At 33.4% G+C, this 27,356-nt stretch overlaps 3 protein-coding genes across 3 annotated transcripts; 1 reads left to right on the top strand and 2 right to left on the bottom strand.

Annotated features, from left to right (window-relative positions):
• The first annotated feature begins 14,111 nt into the window (after window positions 1–14,111).
• Window positions 14,112–18,572, top strand: LOC107412603 (sulfite reductase 1 [ferredoxin], chloroplastic-like). The gene is made up of 8 exons (XM_060812069.1): window positions 14,112–14,402; window positions 14,929–15,714; window positions 15,794–16,090; window positions 16,927–17,124; window positions 17,290–17,424; window positions 17,512–17,628; window positions 17,820–17,978; window positions 18,132–18,572. The coding sequence occupies exons 1-8, from the start codon at window positions 14,232–14,234 to the stop codon at window positions 18,336–18,338; spliced, it is 2,070 nt and encodes a 689-aa protein (XP_060668052.1). The 5' UTR covers window positions 14,112–14,231; the 3' UTR covers window positions 18,339–18,572.
• A 310-nt stretch (window positions 18,573–18,882) lies between these two features.
• Window positions 18,883–19,910, bottom strand: LOC132799653 (photosystem II 5 kDa protein, chloroplastic-like). Its single transcript, XM_060812070.1, has one exon. The coding sequence runs from the start codon at window positions 19,322–19,324 to the stop codon at window positions 18,995–18,997; it is 330 nt and encodes a 109-aa protein (XP_060668053.1). The 5' UTR covers window positions 19,325–19,910; the 3' UTR covers window positions 18,883–18,994.
• A 1,264-nt stretch (window positions 19,911–21,174) lies between these two features.
• On the bottom strand, window positions 21,175–22,625 carry LOC132799731 (uncharacterized). Its single transcript, XM_060812194.1, has 2 exons — window positions 22,036–22,625; window positions 21,175–21,668 (listed from the first exon to the last, which is right to left on the bottom strand). Exons 1-2 carry the CDS (start codon window positions 22,427–22,429, stop codon window positions 21,175–21,177), a joined length of 888 nt encoding a protein of 295 aa, XP_060668177.1. The 5' UTR covers window positions 22,430–22,625.
• Window positions 22,626–27,356: the final 4,731 nt, after the last annotated feature.

Raw genomic sequence — 27,356 nt, 5'->3', positions numbered from 1 at the left:
AATGATGAGGTCTCCATTGTATGTTGAGGTGATTTCGAAAGTTGAACATGTATCTAGAAATGTTCATCAGACAACCTTTGCTTCGGATACTGGGAGTAATCTTCATTCTGTTGCTTGTCCTCCAATTGGAGTTCGTCTACCATAAGTTTCCCGTACTAAACCTTTTCAGGCTACATCTCAGGAAATTATGATTCACGAAACTCAATTTAGAGATCAAGTTGATGTTCATGGGGCCTGGACATTATTTAACATCTACAAAAGAGTTGATTTTGGAGGTGACTATGCTGAACGGTTTCCTAACGATGAGGAGTATGAGCAGTTGCATAATATTTATCATTATGAGAATTACAATGCAACAGGGGATGATGTTGATCATAATGATGTAGATTTTGATAATGAGTTGCCGGACAATGATAATGATATGCATCCTTGAAATGAACAATGAAGGAGTTGATGATGTTAGGGTTCATCGTGCTACAAGTGACCACATATCATCGAGCAACAGACCACATATCATCGAGCAACAGAAGTGGTTCTATGGCCATATTTTTGTCAAACTTTACTAGCTATGAGAGCATAATAGGTGGACAATTATTTCGTAACAAACGTGACTTACAAAATAAATGAAGTATCTATTGCATGTGTGAAATAAGGAGTTCAAGTTGACATGGTCAACTACACAACGGTATGAGGTTATATGCTTGGAAAATACTTGTAAATGGCGGCTACGTGCTACCAAATTTAAAAATGGAGAAATGTTTGTTGTGAGAATTTTTGATAATGTACATAGTTGCTGGTTAGATATCGTGCATCGAGAACAGAAACAGGCTAGTAGACGAGTTATCGGGCAATGTATCAAATCTAAATATGAAAGGATTATACGTGTTTACAAACCTAAAGAAATTCAACATTATTTTTTGTAGAACTATGGGGTGAATACAAGCTACAACAAAGCATGGAAAGGTAAAGAGTATGCATTTAACAGTGTTAGGGGATCTCCATAGGAGAATTTTGCTAAGCTGCCTACCTACGGTTATGAGTTAGTGTCAAAGAACCCCGTGACTCTTACACGTATCAAAATAGAAGATAATAATAATTTTGTATATTTCTTTATAGCGATTGGAATAAGCATTAGGGGATTTATATCCCACATAAGACCTGTGTTGGCTGTTGATGTGACTACATTGAAAGGGAAATACAAAGGGTACATATATATTGCATCGGGCATGGATGGTAATACGCAAATATATCCTTTGGCTTTCGGCATTGGAGATGGAGAGAATGAGCAAAGCATATACATGGTTTTTCCAAAACCTCAAGGATGCCATTGGAGATTTCTTGGATTTGGTATTTGTTAGTGATAGACACCCCGCTATTAAAAAGGCATTATGCAAAGTTTTTCCCAATGCATATCATGCGTTGTGCACGTACCACATAAGCAAAAATATTAAAGCAAATGGACTTGCGAAAAATGAAACGATAATACAATGTTTCATGCTCACAGCTAGTGCATATTTGGTTGAAGATTTTGAATTTTATATGGGGCAAATTGAGGCAAAAAAACAGTAGAGCTGCCCCGTACATTCAATCATGTGACCCTACAAGGTCGGCACGTTCTCTTTCTCCATATAGAAGATACACTATCATGACCACCAATATTGCAGAAAGCTTGGTATTTTGCTAAATGCCAGATGCCAATAGTAGCATTAATTGAGCACATACGGGATTTACTGCAAAGATGGTTTTATGAGCAACGTACTGCAGGTGCAAAATTGACGAAACCTATGACTAACCATATGGAAAAGCAACTCAAACTCTGAAATTTGGAGTCTGTCGGACTACATGTGAAAGCCGTTAATATGCATGAATTTCTTGTGGAAGGTGGGAGTTTGAGGGGTACAGTTAATCTCTAATAAAAAACATGCTCATGCAAAGTCTTCGATTTTGATCAATATCTTTGTGATCATTGTATTGCCGCTTGCAGAGTAGGCAAAATTGCTCCTTATGGCATGTGTTCTCATTACTATACTGTAGATGCATATCGTGCAGCTTATGCTAAGTCCATTTACCCTGTGTTAGATGAAAAACAGTGGCATGCTCCGGATGACGTGCCAAGTCGTATTGTTCTTCCATAGAGATGGACACGTAGGCGAGCCGATAAATCGAGGATGCAACGTAAACCATCCAAAGGTGAAGATGTTATTGGACGTAGATGTAGCCGATGCGGTGGTGTTAAATATTATAGGCAGATATGTACGAATCCATTGTCTTATGCTTCGAATTAGGAAGTTTTAATTTAGTGTTATGGTTTAATATGTTTTGATAATTATTTCATAGATTGGATATTATATTTTCTACTCGACGGTGGAAGATTTATTAGCAATTTTTTTTTTTTTTGAATTTAATCCCAAATGAAAAGAGGCTTTATGGAGTTCATTTTAAATCTTTAATTTACATCTCATTTTATAAAATATCCAAATGATTTTGAAAAGAAAAACAAATATATATCATTTTTTCTTTTCTTTAAAATGGTTATTGATTTTAAACGTCAATACATTTTTTGTTAAATCAATTTTCATCTTATATAATATTTGTCTCCACTTTCAATTTTTTTACCCCACTATTAACTTAAATAATCTATTAGAAATTGATTTTCCAAGTGGAGGAAATTTTTTCCAACAGGAGGAAAACAATTTCCGCTTGGAGGAAAACGATATCCACCTGGCGAAAAATTATCCAGAAGCTTCAATTGACCTCCATATGGAATTTCCAACTGGAGGAACATATTTCCGCTTGGAGGAAAAATTTACAAAGGCTGCAATTGAACTAGATGTAAGAGGTTTGTGCATAATGAAATTCTAATTAATAAACATGGCACACTTTCTATAAGGTAAATTAGTAATCCTTACATCAAAACATACCATTACATCAAAACATACCATTATCTTCGTTAAGTAAACATTATAAGCCATCATTGTCTTTACATTTAAAAGACTAATATAATAATAAAAAGATGCATCTATAAACATGAAAAAAGTAAAGAAAATAAATTATTAGTTACCCAAAATCACAATAGCTAAATATAGGACACTGCGTTTAAAACTTCTTTACTTACCCAAAATCCTCTATCTATCACCTCGAAACTAGGATAAAAAACCCATCATTATCATTATTAAATGAACATCAAAACTCATCATTATTTTTATATTCAAAAAGCTAATGGAAGAAAAAATATGCATGTATAAACATGATGAAGTAACAAAAACAAAATAGTAAAAACTCACATTCCAATTTCCTTTTCTCTTTTTCAGCTTTTCATTTATCTTTCTCCAGTTGTTTGATTAGCAATTTTTCTTCCCTTTTTGCTTCCTTTTGAGCTCTATTAACATATAAAGAAAATTCAATGTAAGAAAATGAGAATAAAAATAAAAAAGAACAAAATCAAGAAAATGAGAATAAAAATAAAAAATAAAAAGAACAAAATCACCACAACTAAAAAAGTTACTACAAATACATACAAGTATGTACGATTCTTTTGCAATTGGCCATTAACTAAGAAACGAATCTTTGACCCACATAATACTTTGCTAAGCTTTTCTTATGCCTTTATGAGGTCATGTTTGTAATTTTGATCACTCTCCAACTTTTGTAATGCCATTATCATTTTTAAAACAAACTACAAACATTAATGATCTAGTTTAGAAATAAAAACCAAATGAACTATTAGAGATAAAAGCACATAATTGAAAAAGTACACAATAAATCTTGTTCATTGTAATCACGGCACAACATTGAATAGAAACATTAAGACAAAAGACATGATGGCCAAAACAAGATATAGAACTGATTTATTTGATAAATAGATACAATGAAAAAACCATGCAAAATAACTTTATATTTTTAGCAAATTTTCATTTAGGTAGTAGTTTAGACGAGAGAAATGAGCAACAATTGACAAAAGATAAACTATAGCCAGTCTGCTTTATGGGGAATTGACAACTAATTTTACTATTTACAATTAGAGCATATGTTGGTTAGACAATGCCACCAATTTTTTACGGCTAATTATCTCATGATATAAAAAGTATAATAGACAACCAGAACCATCTATATAGCATAGGAAGTAAACTTACCAGAAACAACTGTAATCCTCCCATGGATTTTTTTTGACAAGTGTGCCTAATACTATTCAATATTTCACGTGCAGATTCTAGCATCAGCTCTGGTTAATCAACCTAACAAAAGCACTTTTTACAAGCATAGAATTTGATATGCTTGTCTATCTGTCTATTATGTAACTTTATTCTTTTATTTTATTTTTGTAAAATTTTAATACACTAATTTAATAAAATATGTGATTCCAAATTATAAATATCTCAACATACATTCATTAATTAATTGAACCAAATTAAGCAAAATGGGCAAATCTGCAGTTAGTCTAAATCCGTCTATTTTATTCATATGCTTCTAAATGTATTTCCTTTTTTTTTTTTACTATCACCATTTATCAACTTTACATCCAAAGTGTAAAGAATATAGCTGAAGAAAATCATAATCCTTAAGCTTGAAGAGAAACACATTCCCAAATCACAAACAATCATCAATCTAATCCAACTTTAATCACAGAAAGTCACAACCCAAATCACCAATGTTAGTAGCTTATAACAAATTGAATCAAATTAACCAAAATGGCTCAACCCATAGTGAAGTTATATTATTATTATTTTTTTTATTCATATGCTTCAAAATGTATTCTCCTATTCTTTTTTCCTAGTCACGATTTACCAATTTTACAAACAAAAAGTGTACAAAATATTGCTGAAGAAAATTATAATCCCCAAGTTTGAAGAAAAAATACATCCTCAAAATCAATTAAACAATCTTCAATCCAATCGAACTTTAATCGCAGAAATTCAATGTGAGATCCCACATCGGTTGGAAAGGGAAACGAAACATGCCTTAAAAGAGGGTGTGGATACTTTTCCCTTGCGACGCGTTTTGACAAAACCGTGCGGGTTGGGCCCAAAGTGGATAATATCGCATACGGATGGACTGGACTGTTACAGATGGTATCAGGACTAGTACCTGGATCGGTGTGTCAGCGAGGACGCTGGGCCCCAAGGGGGGTGGATTGTGAGATCCCACATCGGTTGGAAAGGAGAACGAAGCATGCCTTAAAAGAGGGTGTGGATACATTTCCCTTGCGACGCGTTTTAACAAAACTGTGCGGGCTGGATCCAAAACGGACAATATCGCATGCGGGTGGACTGGGTTGTTACAGATGGTATCAGAGCCAGTACCCGGATCAATGTGCCAGTGAGGATGCTGGGCCTCAAGAGGGGAGGATTGTGAGATCCCACATTGGTTGGAAAGGGGAACGAAATATGCCTTAAAAGAGGATGTGGATACCTTTCCCTTACGACGCATTCCCATGAGGGAAAGTAAAACCGTGAGGGCTGGGTCCAAGCGGACAATATCGTGATTGGGCCTGGAAGCCTGTGCCAATGGGATTGGTAGGTATGGGTTGTAAGAGGATTCCTCCTAACCATTGCGACACGTTTTGACAAAACCGTGCGGGCTGGGCCCAAAGCGGACAATATCGCATACGGATAGACTAGGCTGTTACATTCAAAACCCCCAAAATAACAATAAATATTAGCAGCAAGATAATAAATTGTGTCACAAATAGAATCATTATATGTGAAATTCGTACAAACAGGAGCAATAAGAAAGAAATTGACTATTAAGAGATTATAATAGAGATTGAAGTTAGAAAAAGCTTTTATAGGTCATAAACAATATTTGATTATTAGTTGGAAAAGAGAGATTCATCAATTTCAATCTTCACAACTTCATCGTATTCATACTTTTCTTTTCTAGGTGGAGATGGAGGAATCGGTAGCCTTGGTGGTCCTCTACCTTTCTTCTTGTTCCTCGGCCTCGCCTAAATTTAATCTCTTAACAAAAAGAATAATAAATTTAATTGGTAGCCTTGATGGCAAACAGGATGATGTATTTCAAAAGGGAAAGTGAAAGGGAAAGCCCTAGCTGTGTTTCGATATGGAAAGAGAAAGTAGACAAAAAAACCAAAAACAAGAAAAGAAAATAAGCTCTATCAAAAACATCGGCGAACAGGATGATGGTTTTCAGAAAGGAAAGTAAAAGGGAAAGCCCTAACTGCATTTCAAAAGAGAAAGGGAAAGTAGAAAAAAAAATGAAAAACAAGAAAAGAAAAGAAGTTACGCTTTGATATAGGAAAGAAACAAAAAGAAATAAGAAAAGAAAAAAACATAATGAAGGGTATTTTAGTTCGAATGTGTTAAAAGTTGGCTAATTTTTTTGCTATTTTTCAATTTTTGATTTGTACGGTGGCTATTTTTAAAAAAAATCTTTTTTTCGAAAAATAACCACTCATAAATCGTTTTTTGAAGAATAGCAAAAAAAAATTTTTTTTTTTTTTAAACTAGTCACCTTGGAACAAAAATACCCTTAACCAAATTAAAAATTACACAATATGTTTTTTCTTACCCTTTTATTCTTCCTCTAAACACCAGTTCATGTTTTGTGCAAGACATTCTCTAATAGGCCACAAACACTCCTTGCATCTCATCTGCTCTCACTCTCTTTTTTTTGTATTTTTTCATTTCTGAAACTAAAGTCAGGTAAAAATTTTCTCTTTTTTTTTATTAGATGAAACTGAGAAAATATGAGTATATATATATTTTTTTTCTGTTTTTTCTTATATTTTTTGTTAGTTTTGTATTTTTTACTATTTTTATTTAATATGGGTATGTAAGAAATTAGTTTATGAGTTGTTATATGTGAGTTTAAAGATACTTGGGTGACATATGGTTTGAAAATGGGGGAAAATTTGTGTAAAACTGAAAAATCTCGAAAAACAGTAAAAACGGAGGAAATTTGGTGAAAAAGATGAACTTCCGCTATTTTCCTCCAATTTGTCAATTTTCACAAGTTTTCCGCTAGTTTTCCACCAGTAGAAAAACGCTATATTTGGTTAAAAAAAAAAAACAGAATCGACTTTTTTAATACAATTAATATGTTTGTTTAGTATTATTCAAATTTTTATATATTTATTGATTTAGTTTAACGTTATTTATTTAATTTTATAGTAAAATGGAAGATGATGATATTGTAATTGTGGTTTTATACAATGGAACATTGGTACAAAATGATGGTGGTACAGAGAATGCAAAATTGCTCCTTATGGCATGTGTTCTCATTACTACACTGTGGATGCATATCGTGCAGCTTATGCTGAGTCAATTTACCCTGTGTTAGATGAAAAACAGTGACATGCTCCGGATAACATGGCAAGTCTTATTGTTCTTTCACCAAGATAGACACGTAGACGAGTCAGTAGGCCGAGGATGCAACACATACCATCCCAAGGTGAAGATGTTATTGGATGTAGATGTAGCCGATGCGGTGGTGTTGGACATTATAAGCAGAGATGTACGAATCCATTGTCTTATGCTTCGAATTAGGAAGTTTTAATTTATTGTTATGGTTTAATATCTTTTGATAATTATTTCATATATTAGATATTATATTTTCTACTCGACAGTGGAAGATTTATTAGCAATTTTTTTTTTTTTAGAATTTAATCCCCAATAAAAGAAGTTTTCTGGAGTTGATTTTAAATCTTTAGTTTACATCTCATTTTATAAAATGTCCAAATGATTTTGAAAAGAAAAAAATATATATCATTTTTTTCTTTTCTTTTAAATGGTTATTGATTTTAAAAGTAAATACATTTTTTGTTAAATCAATTTTCATCTTATATAATATTTGTCGCCACTTTCAATTTTTTTACCCCACTATTAATTTAAATAATTTATTAGAAATTGATTTTCTAAGTGGAGGAAATCAGTTTCCGATAGAAGTAAATTTTATTCAACAATTTTCGCTTGAAGGAATTTTTTTCCAACAGGAGGAAAACGATTTCCGTTTGAAGGAAAAATTTTCCAATAGGAGGAAAACGATTTCTACTTGGAGGAAAAATTTTCCGCCTGGTGGTAAATTATCCAGAAGCTTTAATTAACCTGCATATGGGATTTCCGACTGGAGGAAAATGTTTCTGACAGGAGGAAAATGTATCCAGAAGCTTCAATTCACCGATTTCCGTATGATTTTATTGCATAATTGCTTTAAAAAATACATTAAAAAATGTGTAGTACAATGGACAATGATGGCAACAGCCAAATCAAATCATTTCCTCTTCCTACCTAATTCTACATTCCAACCTCCTGCTTCATCATTTCCTCTTCATCATAACCTTGCATATCAAGTCCCCCTCCAGCCATGGCCATAACGATAGATTGGTCTATATTAGGTTCAAAGAGAATGCAACATGCCACCAACTTAGACACCAAAAACTGCATCAAATAATAATCAAAATAAAGTAAAGAAAACTAAAGAGAGGGGAACAATCGACAAAAAAATTATAAAATCATCACGAATCAAAAGGAAGATATACCTGAAGCTGCTCACCAAACACGGAACCAAATATACTACAAGATATTGCACAAGTTTTTCTATTCAAATGACAAGACAATTAACATAAACTTTAGGAAGATGTCACACCATGAAAATTAATTACATAAGAAAAAAGGTCCTCATTACACACCGAAGAAAGAAAAGGAATTTTACACTTTTTATTCAGGAGGATATCCACATTCAACCATAGGAAATTTTTTTTTTTTTGGTTTGAAATAAGTTCCTAAAGTAGGAACCAATTTTATCAATAACATGATTATGAATCAACTTTTTAGTTTACAAAACTCACTTTCCAAATCACTCATGAAAGAAGAAAAAGAAGTACATATGAAAAAACCTAAAGGAAAAAAGGAAATCAATTGGACCAATGAAGAAGAAGAATCTAAATGTATACCTTTATATATCTTTTTCCCTTTTAATAGTGTAATGAAAGTTTTTTCATAATATATTTATTCCACTTTGCTTTATTATTTAGCCACATGAAGCCTCCATTGAAGTAAAACACCATGAGGATTTTTAAATTTGCAAAGAGTACCTGAGAGCAAATAAGCATTGACAATAATAGCTTCCAAAACACTACCCAAAGACAAGAAATTTTTTTCATAAATGGAGTCAATCATGACAGTGTTTGGAAGCTTTACTCTTCTATGTTTCTTCCTCAACTGTTTGATACATTTAGGCCTCTTCTTAGTAGTCCCATCTCTATGTTGCTCAGTCCACGCCTACAACATTCTACACATCCCCAATTCCCCGTCAGTAGAAATAAAACTTGGCCAATCTAAAATCTTTACCTTTACCAATTTTCCATAACCCAAAACCCAAAACAAAGGTTCAAACTTTGTATTGTTTTTTCTTTTCCCTTAATTTTCTCATCAACCAAACATCAGAGAATACATTGAAAAAATATGAAATTAAGTGTTAAAAAAAGAAAGAAAAAAAGAAAGCTTTGTACCTGTGCGATATCAGAGAGAAGAATTGTTGGGTAACACCACTAGAATAAGCAGTACAAGTCTTGAGGATCCGAGAAGCAATCCAATTTCAACTGGGTCGCTTGGTCTCTTTTCCATTTCCAATTTTTGGATCCATATCTTGGTCTTCTTCTTCTTTTTCTTCAGGGGATATTATAGATCTGGCATATTCGATGAATCTAAGAAATGGGTCCTCCTCTTCTACTTCCAAATCTTCAAAGGCCATGTCTAAATCCTTTATTTTTTTTTTCACCGAGTTTCAGATATAAAATTTTCTTGGATTAATTACCCAGTTGAAGCAAAATTCCAATATTACAACAGTTCATAAATAATCAACCACAAGCCAAAAAAAAAAAAAAAAGTAGAGAAAGAAGGAATAGGTGGTTGCAGCGGCACCGGCACAGATGCAACCTGCGGCTATGGCGACAACTAGCTTTTGGTGATGACGGCAATGGTGCAGATGCAGCGACAACAATGGTGTTGGTGTAACGACGACTAGCTCTTGGTGGCAACAAGAATGGTGCAGCTGCAGTGATGACTAGCTCTTGGTGGCTATGGCAATGATGTGGCTGCGACGATGACTGGCTCTTGGTGGTGACTGCAATGGTGTTTTTTGAAAGGGAAAGCCCTAGCCTAAGTGTTGAAAGGGAAAGCCCTAGCCTAAGTGTTGAAAGGGAAAGGGAAAGCAAGAAAAAAATTTAAAAAAATAAAAAAATATAGTAACGGGTATTTTGGTCTAGATGTGTTAAAAGTTGGTTATTTTTTTAAAAAAATAAAAATTTTGCTATTTTTCAAGAATGGATTTACTGGGTGGTTAGTTTCAAAAAAATCCCTTAGTGGTACTCTTAACTATCAGAGCTATCACGATGCGGGCTCTATCTATCATATTAATTAGAGAGAATATATATTTAGTATCATACATGTAATGAATTCAATAATGAAAATATCATTATCGATGGAAATGTTGAGCTATGATTTTATAGAAATATTAATGAAAATATCGATAAAATTACGAAAATTGTAAATATTTAGTTTAAAATACATATTTTTATATATGAGATAAGTAATATAATAAAATAGTATAAAAATACAATAATTAGAATACAATGATAATAAAATAATCCATATATATAGTATATTACCATACTAGCATTGTATATAAGGTTGATTATTTGTTCGTATATTGATAAAAAAAAATTACTATTTCAAACTGTAAAAGTAGAAAATAAATCCTTTTAATAACAAATACATAGAATTATCTAAAACTATCTCATAGATTTTGTAGAGCTAAAATTTAGGAATTTTATATCTTTTACCTTTTAAAAATTAAAATTGATTTGTGTATTAGGGATTGATAACAATAATTACTTTTCAAATTAGATTAATTTAGTCCTCTTAACTAGTTAAGAGTAAATCTAATTTTATTATTTAAAGAGTTTATATCTCCATTTCCAATATATTAGGGGAAAAAAACCTATTTGTTAAAAAATAAATAAAAGTCACACGTCAAACTTTATTAAATAAAACATTTGAATTTATGGAGTTACCTAACACAAAACCCAAACAAAAAATAACAATAAGAATAATAATAAATATAAAAAAGGAAAAGGAAAAGCACTCCCTTTAGGCTTAGAGAAGCAGGCATGTGGAGCACATATGAAGTCTATCAATTAATGAGTTACCTGATAAAAGTGACAAAGCACAAGCCAAAATAATAATAAAAAAATAAAACAAAAGAAAAAGCAAAGTAACCCAATGTATCTCTCTCTGTCTCTCTCTTTCTTCTTCTCTATGCAAGCTGTTCATCATCGTGAAACTACATTTTATTCTAACCTTAGGAGTCCAAGCTTTTCCTTTGAACTTATGCACAAACACTATTCCTGTGCAAACGGAAACAACATCATTTCTCTATGGAGATGCTTATCATTTTAAAGCAGATTGGGAACCAGCAACTCAAATTTCCACTTCTTAATATAAATTGAAAACATCATTAATATCGACAATATTTTCATAAATCTCTGTTGGAAAACAAACATTTTTGTGGATATCCATCAATAATATCGATATTCATCGACAACGATGACTTTTTCATGATACATTAGATATAAATTTTTTTCCTCCCTCCACCGATGTCGAGGCTCATCGAAATCCGACATTGTAGCCGATATTTCACCAAAATCAATAACTTTTTTTTTTACTGGTAATGATCATATTAGTGAGTACGTGGGTTAATGTTTTCGTTTTCTTTTCTCTTATGCTGTCATATTAGTTAGTGAGAATATATATATATATATATATATTTAGTATTATACATGTAACAATCATAATAGTGAGTACGTGGGTTAATGTTTTCGTTTTCCTTTCTCTTACGCTAAACCTTAGTCTATGTTCCAAATATATGATTAATTTCTATCAAATGCGTCAGTAATGCATCAGCTTAGTGGATTTCTTCAGATTTTTAGCTGCTGATTTTCTATAACATATTCTTAAGACTATAATTTACTTTCCTGTTTAATACCAACATTTATTTCCAAAGTGTCTTGAAGTTTCTAGGGATAGTTTATATTATAATAAGTTGACTAAAGATCATATACTTTTGACTAGAGGTCTTGATTTAGTCGGTGTTAATTATATATTAAACCCGCCTTAGTTTGACCATTTGGTCAAAAAAAAACATACACCAATAACACTGACGCTCACAACTCCGTCCACGTTTAGTGAACCAAACGTTTGTGGTATCAAACTTCGCTTTTTTGGCATGTCTTTCTGTCTGATTAACTCCACGCGCTCCACCAACCCAATCACCACCAGCCGCCTGGCTTTCCCTCTCTATTTTCCAATATTAGTTATTTTTTCACCCAAAAAAATCTTTTATTTTTTAAATTTATTATCTTTTTTTATAATTTCTTATTAGGGTATATAAATAGTTTTATATTTTTTAAAAATGAAATATTAGGCGTTTGCAAGGCAATTTCAACAACTTTTGAGACGCTAGGCAAAAAATAATATTAAGGGCTTAATTAAATATTATTTTTAATAAAATAGATTTTTTATATAAAATTTATATTTTTTTTATTTTTTAATGTAAAGTAATTAATTAAATTTTTATATTCAAGATTTGATAATAAATGTTTTTAATAGATAAAATTATTAAATTGTTTGATAGTTGAACATAAATAAAATTTTATTAATTTTAATTTTGAAAAATTTCTTTCCACCTAAACTACACTAACAAAAAATAATAAATCCATGCATTAGGAAAAAAAACTAATGTTTTTATGAATTTTAATATCTCAAGTGCCATTTTTATTCATAAATTTATTTTTCCTTTAGATTTTTAGTTCTCAAAATAAGTTTAATCAATTTATTTGAATTAAGATATAAATAAAAAAATAAAAATAAAAACTAGAAAAACATAAAATCTAGTTTTTTTTCTATGAATAGCAAGAATAATTGATAAATAATTAAAATTATAAATTCATAAAAAATAAAACAAATTAAAAATATTATGAAAATGAACAATATAAATTCATTAAAAAAATTAATAATAACTTACAAGTTGTTTTTCTTTTAAAGTAATGTGGATTAAAATTATAAATTATATAGGTTAGATATCAAAATAAAATAAATATAAAAAATAAATGAATAAGAAATAGTAACAATAAATAAGCCAAATAAAAAATTAATTAATTAATTAAAAAAATATTTAATATATTTTTTTTATTTTTATCATTAAAATCTAATCAGAATATAAAATATTTAATTAAACTTAATTATTTTATTTTTCAAAAATAAAAATAATTAAAAATAATTATTATAATAAATAATCAATTAAAATTTATTTAAAAAAATAAATAATCAATTAGAAATAATTTAAAATTTTTTTTAAATTAAAATTTTTATCTTTTTAAAATATAGTGATAATTATATTCTATTTATTATATATATGAAATTATATTTAATAAATATTTATATATATTATATCTATATAAAATTCGTTTAGGGTTTAAGATTTAGGGTTTAGGATTTTTTTTGAGCCCAATAAAATGGGACCTAAGCGTAAACCTTGGTAGCCTGTGCCTATCTTTTTGTATGCAATGTCAGCTGAGTTGGCTTTGGAGCGAGGATCAAGGTGGCCGGATTTCAACGAGTTCATATATACAAGTATTTATGGCATCATCGACTTGCTTTTCAGCCGGGCCTGGGCGTTTGAATTAGGGGGTAAGCGGCGCGTGGAGAGGCGTCTTGGCCTTTGCAATCGCTAAAACCAAAATATGCCTGTTTGAGGCACGTGACGGGCCACGTTAGGTTGGACCAGCACTAATACCACCACAACCAGCCAGATACATATGACATAGAAAAATATCTGCTTTTTGTTTTTGAAATCGAAAAAAATATTATATATATATATAAGTTTAGTCTAGTGGACTGTGGAGGTACGCATGCGTATTCCATCGGCCACACCTAAAAAAATATTATATATATATATATAAGTTTAGTCTAGTGAAATCAAAGTCATCATTCTCGTTCGTTTGCACAACTAAAAAGATAATTATTAAACCACGTGGCCACACCTAGGATATACATATAAGATAAAGATAAAGCAGTACGCAGCTTTCTGTTTCACTCACTGTACTGAGCTTCTTCTTAGGGTTTTCTTTTCATTCTTTCAGTTTGTGAAGCTGAAAAAATAAGTAAAAAAAAAAAAAAAAAAAAACGCTTGAAGATACAAGGACTTAGAACGGAATGAGGACGACGCCGTGCTTTGGAGCTTCAAACGCTGCGATTTTCAAGGACACCAAGGTTCAGATTGAAAGTTGTCAGGGGCTCAAATCTTCCTACACTTTGGGTCTCGCATCCAGAACTGTTCCTGCTTATTGGGGTTCGAACTGTTCACGCATAGGAGCTGTCTCCACGGTGGGTTTTTGGGTTTGGGTTTATTGCTATTGGTTAGATGGTTTGGTGGAAAAAGAAAGCACAATGTAGGTTTATTTATTCTTTTTTTTATTGAAAAAAAAAAGAGAAAATGCTGGGGTAAAATAAAGCACACTCTTGATCGAAATTTTGAATTTTGTATCTATTTGTACGTCTCTCGTTATTTATTTTTATGATGAAAGAATTATTATTTTTAATCAGTTACTTCGATTGTGAGAACTTGTTAAATGCAATATATGCTCCAATAAATTATGGTGTTTCTTTTTAATCTACTTCACTTTGAGCTCTTTGACTCTGCGCAATGCAGTTATTTCAACTGTTTTCATGGTCTGATTGGTTTTTGGATGTTTGGTATCTTTGACATATTTGTTTGTAAACATAAAGATCAACGAAACTGAAACCTCATGTGAACCTCATTTATCAGAATCTGCTTGTATTAGTTTATTTGAAGTTGTTTATAGTAAATGAACTTATTCTTTCTGGGAAATTTGTATATTTATCTATGCAGCCAGCAAAGCCTGAGACTGTTACTGAGAATAAGCGTAGCAAGGTTGAAATATTCAAAGAACAAAGTAATTACATAAGGTACCCTCTTAATGAGGAGATACTGACAGACGCCCCTAATATAAATGAGGCTGCCACGCAATTGATCAAGTTCCATGGAAGCTATCAACAGTATAACCGAGATGAACGTGGCTCAAGGTCTTATTCATTTATGCTTCGTACAAAGAACCCTTGTGGAAAAGTACCAACCCAACTTTACTTGACGATGGATGACCTTGCTGATCAATTTGGAATTGGGACACTTAGGTTGACAACCAGACAGACATTTCAGCTCCATGGTGTTCTGAAGAAGAATCTGAAGACAGTAATGAGCAGCATTATTAAAAGTATGGGTTCAACACTTGGTGCCTGTGGTGATCTCAATAGGAATGTCCTTGCTCCTCCTGCTCCTCTTGTGAGAAAAGACTACCTTTTTGCACAGCAAACTGCAGAGAACATTGCCTCACTGCTGACTCCTCAGTCTGGTTTCTACTATGATGTTTGGGTGGATGGAGAGAAAGTCTTGACAGCAGAAGAACCTCCTGAAGTGACTAAAGCCCGTAATGATAATTCTCATGGAACAAATTTTCCTGATTCACCTGAGCCCATTTATGGAACTCAGTTCTTGCCGAGGAAATTCAAAATTGCTGTTACTGTACCAACGGACAACTCAGTTGATATTCTCACAAATGATATCGGTGTTGTTGTTGTTTCTGATGATGATGGGGAGCCTCAAGGGTTCAACATATATGTAAGATGAACAGCCATCTTGAAAATATAATTCACTTCTTTGGTGTACACTGTGAGTTTCTTATAGTTTTTTTGTGTAGGTTGGTGGTGGTATGGGAAGGACACATCGGATGGAGACCACTTTTCCTCGGCTGGCAGAACCATTGGGTTATGTGCCCAGAGAGGAAATTTTATATGCAGTTAAGGCTATTGTTGCTACACAACGGGATTACGGTAGAAGAGATGATCGTAGGTATAGTAGAATGAAGTATTTGATCAGTTCTTGGGGGATTGAGAAGTTTAGAAGTGTTGTTGAGCAATACTGGGGAAGGAAATTCCAGCCTTTCCATGAGTTGCCAGAGTGGGAATTTAAAAGTTACGTGGGATGGCATGAGCAGGTTTGTTTTGTTGATCTGGACAATTTGTATTAAGAATGTCAACGGGTGGGGCAGGGCCGGTTTTTCCCCGTTTCCTTAGAGGCAGGGTGGGGACGTTTTTCCCCCTTTTTTTTTTTTTTTTTTTTTTTTAATAAATAATTGATATAATTTTTGTTTGAGAAATTTATATAAAAAAATTTATTTTATGAATAAAATGTAAATAAAATGACTAAAATGCAATAAAATACATTAATGTCCAAATTTATAAGCATAATAAAATACATCCTTCAAAAATACAATATCCAAATACATAAAGTATAAAAAAAATAATAAGTAAATATATATGGGCCGGGTTCTTCATTCCCCGGTCGCTGTGGGACCCCGATTCGGGCCTTAAGAATAAAACCTGCCCCGCCCTGCAGCCCCGATTTTTCGGAGAACGGGTGGTGCACCGCGGTTTACGGGTGGTGCACCGCGGTTTTCGGGCTGTGCGGGGCAAATTGACATCGGTAATTTGTATGTGATTCCTTTTAATTCCATGTCTTTATTTTTGTGTTTGTGATACCTTATGCTACTTGTAGTTTACGAGTAAAGGATTATGTATGGATAATGCAATGATTTATTTCCTCCCGTCTCTGTTTTCTTAATCAGGTTTTCTATATGATAATATGTTTGCAGGGTGATGGCATCTCTGTTTTCTGATTTCCTCCCTTCTCTGTTTTCTTAATCAGGTTTTCTATATGATAATATGTTTGCAGGGTGATGGCAATTTAAACTTCAAGTAGCATAAGGTATCACAAACACAAAAATAAAGACATGGAATTAATCAGGTTTTCTATATGATAATATGTTTGCAGGGTGATGGCAATTTATTTTGTGGGCTCCATGTAGATAATGGTCGTATAGGGGGGAAGATGAAAAAGACATTGAGGGAGGTCATAGAAAAATATTATCTGAGTGTGCGGCTCACACCTAATCAAAATATCATCTTGTGTGATATTCGCAATTCATGGAAGCGTCCCATGACCACAGCTCTTGCGCAAGCTGGTTTACTGGTAATTTTCTTTTTCTCCCCTTAAGCAGACATTAGTATGATTTGACCATTTAGTTTAATAAACTCAGTCCTTTGACAGTTTTGTCGAGTATTTGCCTATGATGGATCCTACTCATACAGTTTCTTTAGTTTGACATTGATATTGACTGCTTCTGGTTGTATACAGCCCCCTAGGTATGTAGACCCCCTCAACTTAACTGCAATGGCATGCCCAGCAATGCCTCTTTGCCCACTAGCAATAACTGAAGCTGAACGAGGAGTACCTGACATCCTTAAGCGGATTCGAGCAGTATTTGAGAAGGTATTACTGGGGCATATGGTAATTCAATAAATATATTATGTTTTGATGAAAAGCAGAATGCATATAATTTTTACCTAATGACTGCAGGTTGGTCTGAAGTACAGTGAATCTGTGGTTATAAGGGTAACTGGCTGTCCAAATGGTTGTGCCAGACCATACATGGCTGAACTAGGTCTGGTCGGTGATGGTCCCAACAGTTATCAGGTACTTATTTTCTATCTTCTTTTGTCTCCTATTAAAATGTAGATTATCATAAAATTGCACTGATTTCTTTAATCTGGTCGGTGATGGTCCCAATAGTTATCAGATACTTATTTTCTTTCTTCTTTTGTCTCATATTGAAATGTAGATTATCCTAAAATCACACTGATTTCTTTAACCTTTTACCACTATAGATTTGGCTTGGAGGAAAACCTAATCAAACCTCATTAGCAAGACCCTTCATGAACAAGGTTAAGATTCAAGACCTTGAAAAAGTGTTGGAACCATTATTTTACCACTGGAAATGCAAACGGCAATCTAAAGAGCCATTGGGGGACTTCACAACTCGCTTGGTGAGTGAAAGAACGACTAGCATCTTGTCATAATTCTTATTTTCACTTAAAAAGTGGCTGTATATCTCAAGTTTTGCATATTATGAAGAAAATTTAGTTTGTTGGTTATTGGAATCCTGGGCAAGCTAATGATGTGGATTCTTGTATTACCAGGGATTTGAGAAACTTCAAGAATTGGTTGACAAATGGAAGGGTCCAGCGGTGTCTGCATCTCGCCATAATCTGAAGCTTTTTGCTGACAAGGAGACATACGAGGCCATGGATTCAGTTGCAAAACTGCAGAACAAGACTGCAAATCAATTGGCCATAGAAGTAATACGCAATTTCGTGGCTTCCCAGCAGAACGGTAGAAATGAGTGAGTTTGCATGGAAGGCACTAATGATCTTTCTTGCTTAGCGTAACGGTGTCAATAAATTAGGAAAAATGCTTCCAATTTTCCTTTCGGTAACAACCGGAAGGAATGCATACTGGATTGTGCATTATTTTCTTTGAATTTTTGTGTGTTTAGTTATTATTGGACAAGAGTTTTCATAAAATATTCAAGTGTTCCTATCGGTAACAACCGGAAGGAATGCATACTGGATTGCGCATTATTTTCTTTGAATTTTTGTGTGTTTAGATATTATTGGACAAGAGTTTTTGTAAAATATCCAAGTGTTCGTATCCACTTTGCTGAGTTGAAAGCTTGCTCCCTTAAAAATAACAACAGAAATTCAGTTTTTGCACGTGTTGGTCACCAACTCGTTTCCCCTTGAATATATAAACGCTGACAAGAATCTTTTACCGAACTATTCTAGATTTTGGACGCAAGAAATGTGTTTCCCTGTATCATAATGTAGGTTATGTATGTATTCTTGAAAAGCAGTCTCATAAAAACTCGAACATCGAAAAGGAGAGCAAGTAGGTCCAAAACAAAGTAAGCAGGCACATATATTTATATAGATAATGTGTACATAACTTTTTCATAAATTATACAAACAGCATCCAAACAGTTATTCTAATCCCTGACCGCTCCTCATTTGTGGCAAATACGAGCTGTAGGCATTGTGACACAAACAGAACCATACTTCTTCTTGGCTTCTGGGGTACCTGGCTTTGGTTCCTCAGCCACGGCCACCTTAGTGATGGACCATGCAGCTCCAGCCACAGCAGCAACCACCAATTCTCTCCTACCTCCACTGCTCTCCTCCTTCACTTGCAAAGTGGTTCGCTCGCCTTCCAACGAGGCTCTTGAGGCCTTAGCCACTACAAGACCTCGGCGGGGTGTCGACGTTGTCGGAGGCTTGGTGATGGTTGAAGCTAAGCCATTTAGCAATGAAGAAACTGTCATGGTCATAGATGCCATCTCTGCCACAACTTGTTATCTGTCTTCTGGGGTACCTGGCTTTGGTTCCTCAGCCACGGCCACCTTACCGATGGACCATGCAGCTCCAGCCACAGCAGCAACCACCAATTCTCTCCTACCTCCACTGCTCTCCTCCTTCACTTGCAAAGTGGTTCGCTCGCCTTCCAACAAGGCTCTTGAGGCCTTAGCCACTACAAGACCTCGGCGGGGTGTCGACGTTGTCGGAGGCTTGGTGATGGTTGAAGCTAAGCCATTTAGCAATGAAGAAACTGTCATGGTCATAGATGCCATCTCTGCCACAACTTGTTATCTGTCTTGTTTATGACTTTTCTTTTCTCAGTTCCTTCTCACCTGCACGTTGGTATTGAAGCTTGTTAATTTAATTCTAGTTAAGTAAGCTTAAAGTGCAAATGATGTGGGAAATGTCAAGCGCTTCTTTGGAAGAAGATCATCATCCATTTCCTTATCGCCAAGGACGTTCTGACAAATAGTTATTTGCCACGTGTTTCCTTTTATCTGAATGAGAACTCCTGGGTCCGGAAACCTCTTTGGAAACAAAAAGCAGATTCCTTTTTTGGGTATTGAATGATATTCGAATCTTATGTGGTCACCGTGGAATTTCAGTTTTTTTTGGACACTTACAAGTTCAGCTTCAAAGAATACTCACATCCAGTAATCCAAAAGAAACAACAAATGGTTTCGGTAAATGATACTTGGTCAAACAAACAAAGTTATAGGAAATGGTTTCCGTAAATGATACTTGGTCCAAAAAACTAAGTTAATAGGATGCGTTCCTGCTGATTCAAACTGTAATATGAATATCAATTATATACATATAAAATAAAATATTATTATTTATTTAACAGGTCTAAACAACTACTCTAAGTCCTCCCAATTTCTATGATGAACAAATACTAATGTTTTTACTATCCAAAAGCTCGAAAAAGTAAAGTGACAAACAAATTCTGAACATCAATGATAATAGTGTTAGAAAAACTCTGCTTTTCTAGAAATTGTTCCAGATTATGACTCACATTTTGTTATAATAACCATGGAATATAATTTAGACCAATAGCAAGGTTCAGCGATAGAACATACCCCTATTCAAAATAAATACCGAAAACTGGGTTGCATATAACCCATTAATTTTTTTTATTTGATATAATGTTACTTAATTTAAAGCTTTGTCAGAGCCTTCAACAGGTGACTTACAGTGAACTTTGCTCAAATCTGTAAATCCACAAAATATTACAAGCATTATGGAAAAACAAAAAGATGAACTTCTAGAATATTAAGTCGAATTGAATCTATTTCTTCCTAAACTAGTTTTTTTGCAGAAATAAATAAGCAATGATACAGAGGCACATATTACCTAACAGCTTGCAACAACTAGTAAATAAGATGATAACTAGTAATAATAACCAAAGTAACTTGATATTAACTTCAAGCTTGTTAAAATAACACTGAGTTGAACCTAATGAACAGCAAGACCAAATGGAACTAACGAAAAAGAGATGTTCACAAGGACATAGCAACAAAACGTCACTTGGAAGCTACAGTACCAAAAGTCATGTCATCCTAAATTGAAGACTAACGAAAATGAAACTTAAAGATAGCATGTTCAAAATAAGGTTAACAAAGGTCCATTATTAATTGTTCAGTGATGAATTATTCCAATTTCAAAAAACTTGTAGAAATCTGATTCTTTACCCCATTTTCTCACACATGACCGTCATTTCCATTCTGCTCAGCGATAGGTGAAGAAGGTTCTGTCTTTTGAGCCTTGCATAATGAAGAGGTTTTGTCCTTTCCGATATTTTTTTGGCATGAGAGCTCCTTCCCTTACTCTATTATGAAGTTAGAGAAAAAATTTTCTTGTGCTTTTGCGAGGGGTTTGTTGGGCCGGAGAATTTTTTAATCATCTTGCTAGCCTTTGCATGGCAACTCATATGACCTCCAAAGGCATTATAGTTAGAGAACTCTTTCTGACAATCCTTGCATATGTATTTTAACTCACCATTAATCCGAGACATGTGGGAAAAGTAGCTTACTTCACCATTATAGGATAAAGGCTGACAAACTTGCAACGAACTAGTGCCAAAATTGTGTTCGTTACTGTCTGAACCACAAACATTTGACAGGGGAGCATGAGTAGGGCTTGCTTCTTGCTTTTTCATCAGAATGGAGAGATTTGATGTGATTCCTATTCTACTGTTGGAGTTCGGAAGGTATTCTGAACCATCATGCTCGAATCCATTTGCACTAAACCCAAGTCTGTAGGATGTAACGGGATCACCAACTTCTTCATTGCTGATAATGGAAGATCCACTAGACAGAAAGCAAGCTGCATCAAGAAACGATGAGTACCCAAAGCAAGAAATATGTGTATGATATTTTATGATAAAAATATCAGAATCCGACTGTGATGCATTTGAAGGAGTGAGAATTTTAGGAGGGATACAAATATCTGAGCCAAACCAAGGACTATTTCCAGAGGAAAGAATTAGAGTAAAATTGTTTTGCAAACACCAAGAATCAATTAGACTGAAGGATGGTGCCTTACAAGGATCAACAGTGGTTTGTCAAAGAAACAGCTATTTCCATGCCATTCAAAAAATAAAAAATAAAAAAATTAGATGATCTGTTCTCCTCATGAAAAATATCACATATAGATAAATTAGATGATCTGGCAAAATGCATTCAAAGATTACCTATAGGAACAGAAAAACTATACTCCACAGAAGAATCTTTTCTAGAGTTAAGACTACCACCTTGTTGATCAATTGCTGAAGAGGTATTTGTGACTGAAGGTACCATCTCAATCGGGGGTAAAGAAACCAACTGATTTCCTGCAGAAGACGGACCTGTTATCTCCAATACAAATGTATCATCCAGTACACAAGGAATATCAAGTCGTTGGAATGGTGAGACTAGCAAGTTGTTGCTGTTAATGCTCAAATCTAGACTCATTGGATCAAAGACATTTGGAAGTTCAAATTCTTTTCCACATGAATTGGTCAGGTCAAACCACGATTCATCATACGGTTGAGGAATGTCTTCTTGTTGACCATCCAGAGAAGAAGAGGAAATTTGTTGGTTATCCATGGAAAAAGAGTAGCTTGTTGATCATCCATAGATGACGAGAGAGCTTGTTGGCCATCATTAGATGAAGAGAGAGCTTTCTGGTCATTCATAGATGAGGAGAAAGCTTTCTGGTCATCCATAGGAAAAGAGAAGCAATTTATCTACGAAATCTCAAGGTAACAGAAATGAAGGTTTTTAAGGGGCTTTCGAATCAAGGATGGCGCACTTATGGTTTGTTGTCTCTTTTAAGTCTTAGAAAGGAGGTGATCCCCATCTTAAATGTACATCCATGCTGATATGGATATAAAGTATGTCCAATGCCACAATTAAGAAGGAGGTACCATAAAACAAACTCAAGTTCATGTGAGCTCGAGAGCTTGTTGAACTCTACGAATATTTAGCTTCACAAACCAATGTAAGTAAGTCTTTGTTGTTTGACATTTCATATTTTGAGCCATACAACTTTTGGCCCATTGGCAACGTCACTATGCTACAACCTACCCAATCATCTTTGAGGGGAATTTGACAGGTAAAAATAATAAATGAGAAAGAATTTGGGCAAAGCCCAGATAGTCCCTCAAATTATGGCTCCAGAAAATCCAATTCACTGGATATGAATTAGCTTTGACTACCATATAAAGCTAAAATTCTGACTCATTTATAAGGCAAGCATTCTGAATCCAAGAATGCCAAGGAATTTTTAATTAACTCCGGTTAGAAGCATAAGACTTAAAGGAACTAAAATTAAATTAAAAAAAGTAGATACACAAAAGGACGGATGTGGGATAACAGCCAACAATGGTCAATGCCATAGAAACAAATTAACTAACAGCCATTTTAATGCATTGAGTTGTTTAAATAGAAAGATACACGTATGGAAATGCAGTGAGTTAGATTTTGATAAACCTATTCCATTTAGTACCCAAGATTATTATTATTATTATTATTATTTTAAAATCTTGATTTTGGTCCCCCTTGACATGAGATCGGGGAGGGGAGAACCGAGAACGGTCCTAGCCTTCGCAAGATTTTGAGAAATAACCTCTGCAACCTTGTTAACCAAAAACTTTTATCATACCACCAAAAAATGGCCCGACTTAATAAAATGATAAGCACACTTCCAAGCATGTTCAATTAATTTAGCCTACATTAATACCTCAAAGTATAGATTAAAGTTTTTTGATAGAGTACTTGCTCTCTCTCTCTCTCTCTCTCTCTCTCTCTCTCTCTCACACACACACACACACACACACACACACATTGAGGTGAAATAGAACTCATTTAAATCAGAGAATATTAACAAGAACGAATGAAATGACATTTTACAGTACAACAGGACAACAATATAGAACCGAAATAAAACAAAATACCAATGGAGGATGGGTTGTAAGCAACATCTATTAAATTTCCAAACTTTACACACAAAACTACAAGGCAATACAGATAGAATGGCATTGAAAAGGAAGGAGTTCAAGGCATTCAAAAAAGAACAACGATGTGAAAAAGGTCAAACACAACTACTCAACGGCCTAAAAAGATCTGGTAGTTTAATCCAAACATTATAACTTTTCGTTAAGAGGAAAATGGGCTTCTTTCTCTTTTGGCGTTTTGCTTTTCACAATTCGCACAAAATTATGGCTGAGAAAATAAATGAATAAATGAAAAAATAAATATAAGCCGTAAGTTGTGGTTTTAAATTATGTCACTAGAAACCTTTATGTTTCAGAAGTATGAATTAAGCAGTTACCTAAGCTAAGGCTTAAAGTAGCTATGAGGTAGGCACTTCATAAGCAGATTACAAAACCATGTTTTACACTTCCTAAGCAGATTACAAAACCATGTTTTACACTTCCTAAGCTGATTAGAAAACCATGTTTGACATTTCCTACTTTCTTAATCAGGAAATGAAACAAGGATTATTCATCTTTAGCACTTTCCATCAGAACAATTAAAGATATATGCCATTAAATGTCAGCACTCAGCAGCACACATTCTACCTCAGAGAAGGTTCCTGCATCAGCCACTCGTTCCGATTATAAACAAATTGATAGTCCCTGAAACGGGCATGAACCCCTTTACCATGAGAAGAAATATCATGCGTCGAAAATTCATGCACAGATAGCAATTTTAGTATTTTAGGTCCTAATTTTTCCAAACGGAGAGACAAAAGCTTTCTTCTTCCAAGACCCTTAAGCAAAATCTACAAACAAAAGACCATCCTTTTTATGAAAATTTCTACTTTAGAACACTGCTCAGCTCTATATTAACTTCAAGACACTAGCAATAGAATTAATATAATGGGCCACCAAATTGTGGCCCACCATCATTGTCTTTCTTTGTTATTAGTATTTTTTTTCCACTAAAAATTTCGATCAATTGGATTCTAATTTACATCAAGCTCCCTGACATAATTTTCTCTTTTTAATTATTTGCTTAGCCAATTTATATTTGTTTCATAAAAATTGACTTGGTCAAAACTATTTGTTCTACATTGCCAGTTCTGATGTTGCAATTATCCTGTAAATTATCTTTTCATATTCAAGTTTTTAAAAAGTGCAAATTTTTCAAGATATGTTAGATATGGATAACGATTTTTTCTCACTAGAAAAATGCAAATTTTTTTCTGAGTAATTTTTTTTTCTTAAAACACATTATCCGAATTGTTTGAAACCCAAAAAATCGGTTTCTAAATAAAACACAACGGTTTCTAAATAAAACACAATACTAACGAAGAAATGTGGATTTGAAATTGAACTCCAAGTTCAAAAAACCAGTTTAATATGTGGGGTAAAAAAATTTTTACAAAATAAATATGACAAAATGTTAGGTAGGGTCCATAAATAATGATATGGTAAAAGAGAACAGTAGACAAATATGTTATTTCTGATGTAAGAGACAAAACAGTCCTTTGCTTTCTCAGTAGAACTGTTTTCCTCTGTGTCTTTTATGCTCTGAACTGTTTCTCTTTTAAGTCATCAACTTCAATTGGATTCTTCTCTGTAGCAAAATATACCCTCCAATTACAGATTTTTATTGATTTTTATATCAAATTGAATGAGACCCACTAGAATCAAAATACAATATTTAAATCTGAAATCAATTTTTAAAGTATTGAACTTGCTGTAGTTGCTTAATCTATACATTTTTTTCTTTATTCTTTTTTTTGTTTTGAAAAAAATAATATTAGTAGTATATTATATAGTCTATAACGGTAAAATCATGGAACTACCAGTGGAAATTGAAAATATTCAAATCTTGTGCATGATTTTATATAATCAACTCGCTTCCACAGTTCAGCCAAATGCATTTTTTAATTGGAAGTTTAGTCACATGCTTAATTTCAGCAGCTTAAGCATCTTAATCTTGGTTTCCAAATACAGATATGTCAATCTTGCTCCCAAAAAAATAAAAAAATAAAAAATACAAATATGTCAAAACTATGTTTATACTATGAACCAGTCCCTAAAGACACAGCTAATATTGAAACCTTTTGCAATGGAATTTTTGATATTTTTATATAAATAAAATAGTTTAAGATAATTCACTGTCTTTAAAGTTTGAATCTTTAGTCCTCATTGAATAAAACTGGCAATGGTCAAAAAATCACATTGAAATTTTTTGACTTTTATACAAGGGGTATTGTACTATATAACCCAAAGCCATGAAAAAACATACAATTTTAGCAACAATAATGAATGGAATTCAACTGCTAAAAAGCTCAGTTTTCATGTACTTTCGTATCGAGGGCTTTGATTTATTGAATATCCCACAAAAAGCAAAACTTTCACTATCGTTTTCATGGTTTTCTGAATTTACAAATAGATACAGTTACAAAACAACAAGGACGGTACAAATCCAATTCAGTTTTCTGGGACTTCACCAATGTGGGGTCCAAACTAGTCTATAAACTTTTTTCATTCAAAGAAATTTGTGGGTCAATAATTTCTATACCAAAATTGACAACACTGAAAAGGGAAATTATGGAATAAAATAAGGGGAAAATGTTTAAAATTTTTGCAGCCAATGGGCTATGCTTTTGGGTAAGTGGTCCGACCAGAAATGGATTCAAAGCCTGGTTCTATGCCTCACCGGCTACACTGAACTCTTCTCTCTGTGAAACCCAAAAGCAAAGATTAAAATATTAAATATATTTCCAAGAAAGCTTCTGGTTTCATTTATTGAGAAAAAAATAAAACCAAGAGAATCATAGTGATTTTGAGGTGAGCGGAAAACAGTAGCCGAAGACAGAAGAGCTGAGGTGGAGGAATGAGATTGTCAGGGCGTAGGCCTCCCAAAAGGTAACGGAGGCGTGCAAAAGTTTTCTCGGGCCAGACGGAGATTGGCCCTCGAGTGCAAAGGCAGAAGGGAGCTTGACTGCAAGATCCACCCGTCGAGCAATCTCATGTAAATACCATGGAATAAGATTTGATCCTATTCAGGGGATTCCGTAAAAATTCCATTCCAAAAAATTCGAAACAATTGGGATTTATCTATTATAAATTAGAAAAAAATGGAATAAAAAAATAAAATGCCATATTTATTATTTATAACACCTTTCAACGGCACGGACCAGTTTCATTCATTAATCATTTTGTGTTTATATTGGAGGGGAAAAAAAATGGGCTGGTGGACATACTGACAATATATCTTGGTCTGTGTGATTTTGTATTGAAACATTTACTCACTACTCACAAGTTGGTGGGAAAAAAATTATTTTTTATTTTAGATATTTTAATCATTTATTATTATAATTTTCTTAAAAAGAAAAAAATGATAATCTAGTAGCCTATTGTTGTACTTATTGTTTTATTTTGAGCTTGTGAGATTTATTGCAGCACTTCCCCATTATATGACAATAATGAGTTTTTATTTTATTTTTCATTTTTACTTATAGGGGTAAAACAATCGTTGTGACCTTTTTTTTTTTCCTTCTGATTATTTTAAATGC

Source organism: Ziziphus jujuba, chromosome 10 (assembly GCF_031755915.1).
Source record: "Ziziphus jujuba cultivar Dongzao chromosome 10, ASM3175591v1".
In the NCBI taxonomy this organism is placed as follows: domain Eukaryota; kingdom Viridiplantae; phylum Streptophyta; class Magnoliopsida; order Rosales; family Rhamnaceae; genus Ziziphus; species Ziziphus jujuba.
Note: the sequence above shows the minus strand (reverse complement) of the source record. Positions and strands in the feature narration are given on the sequence as shown.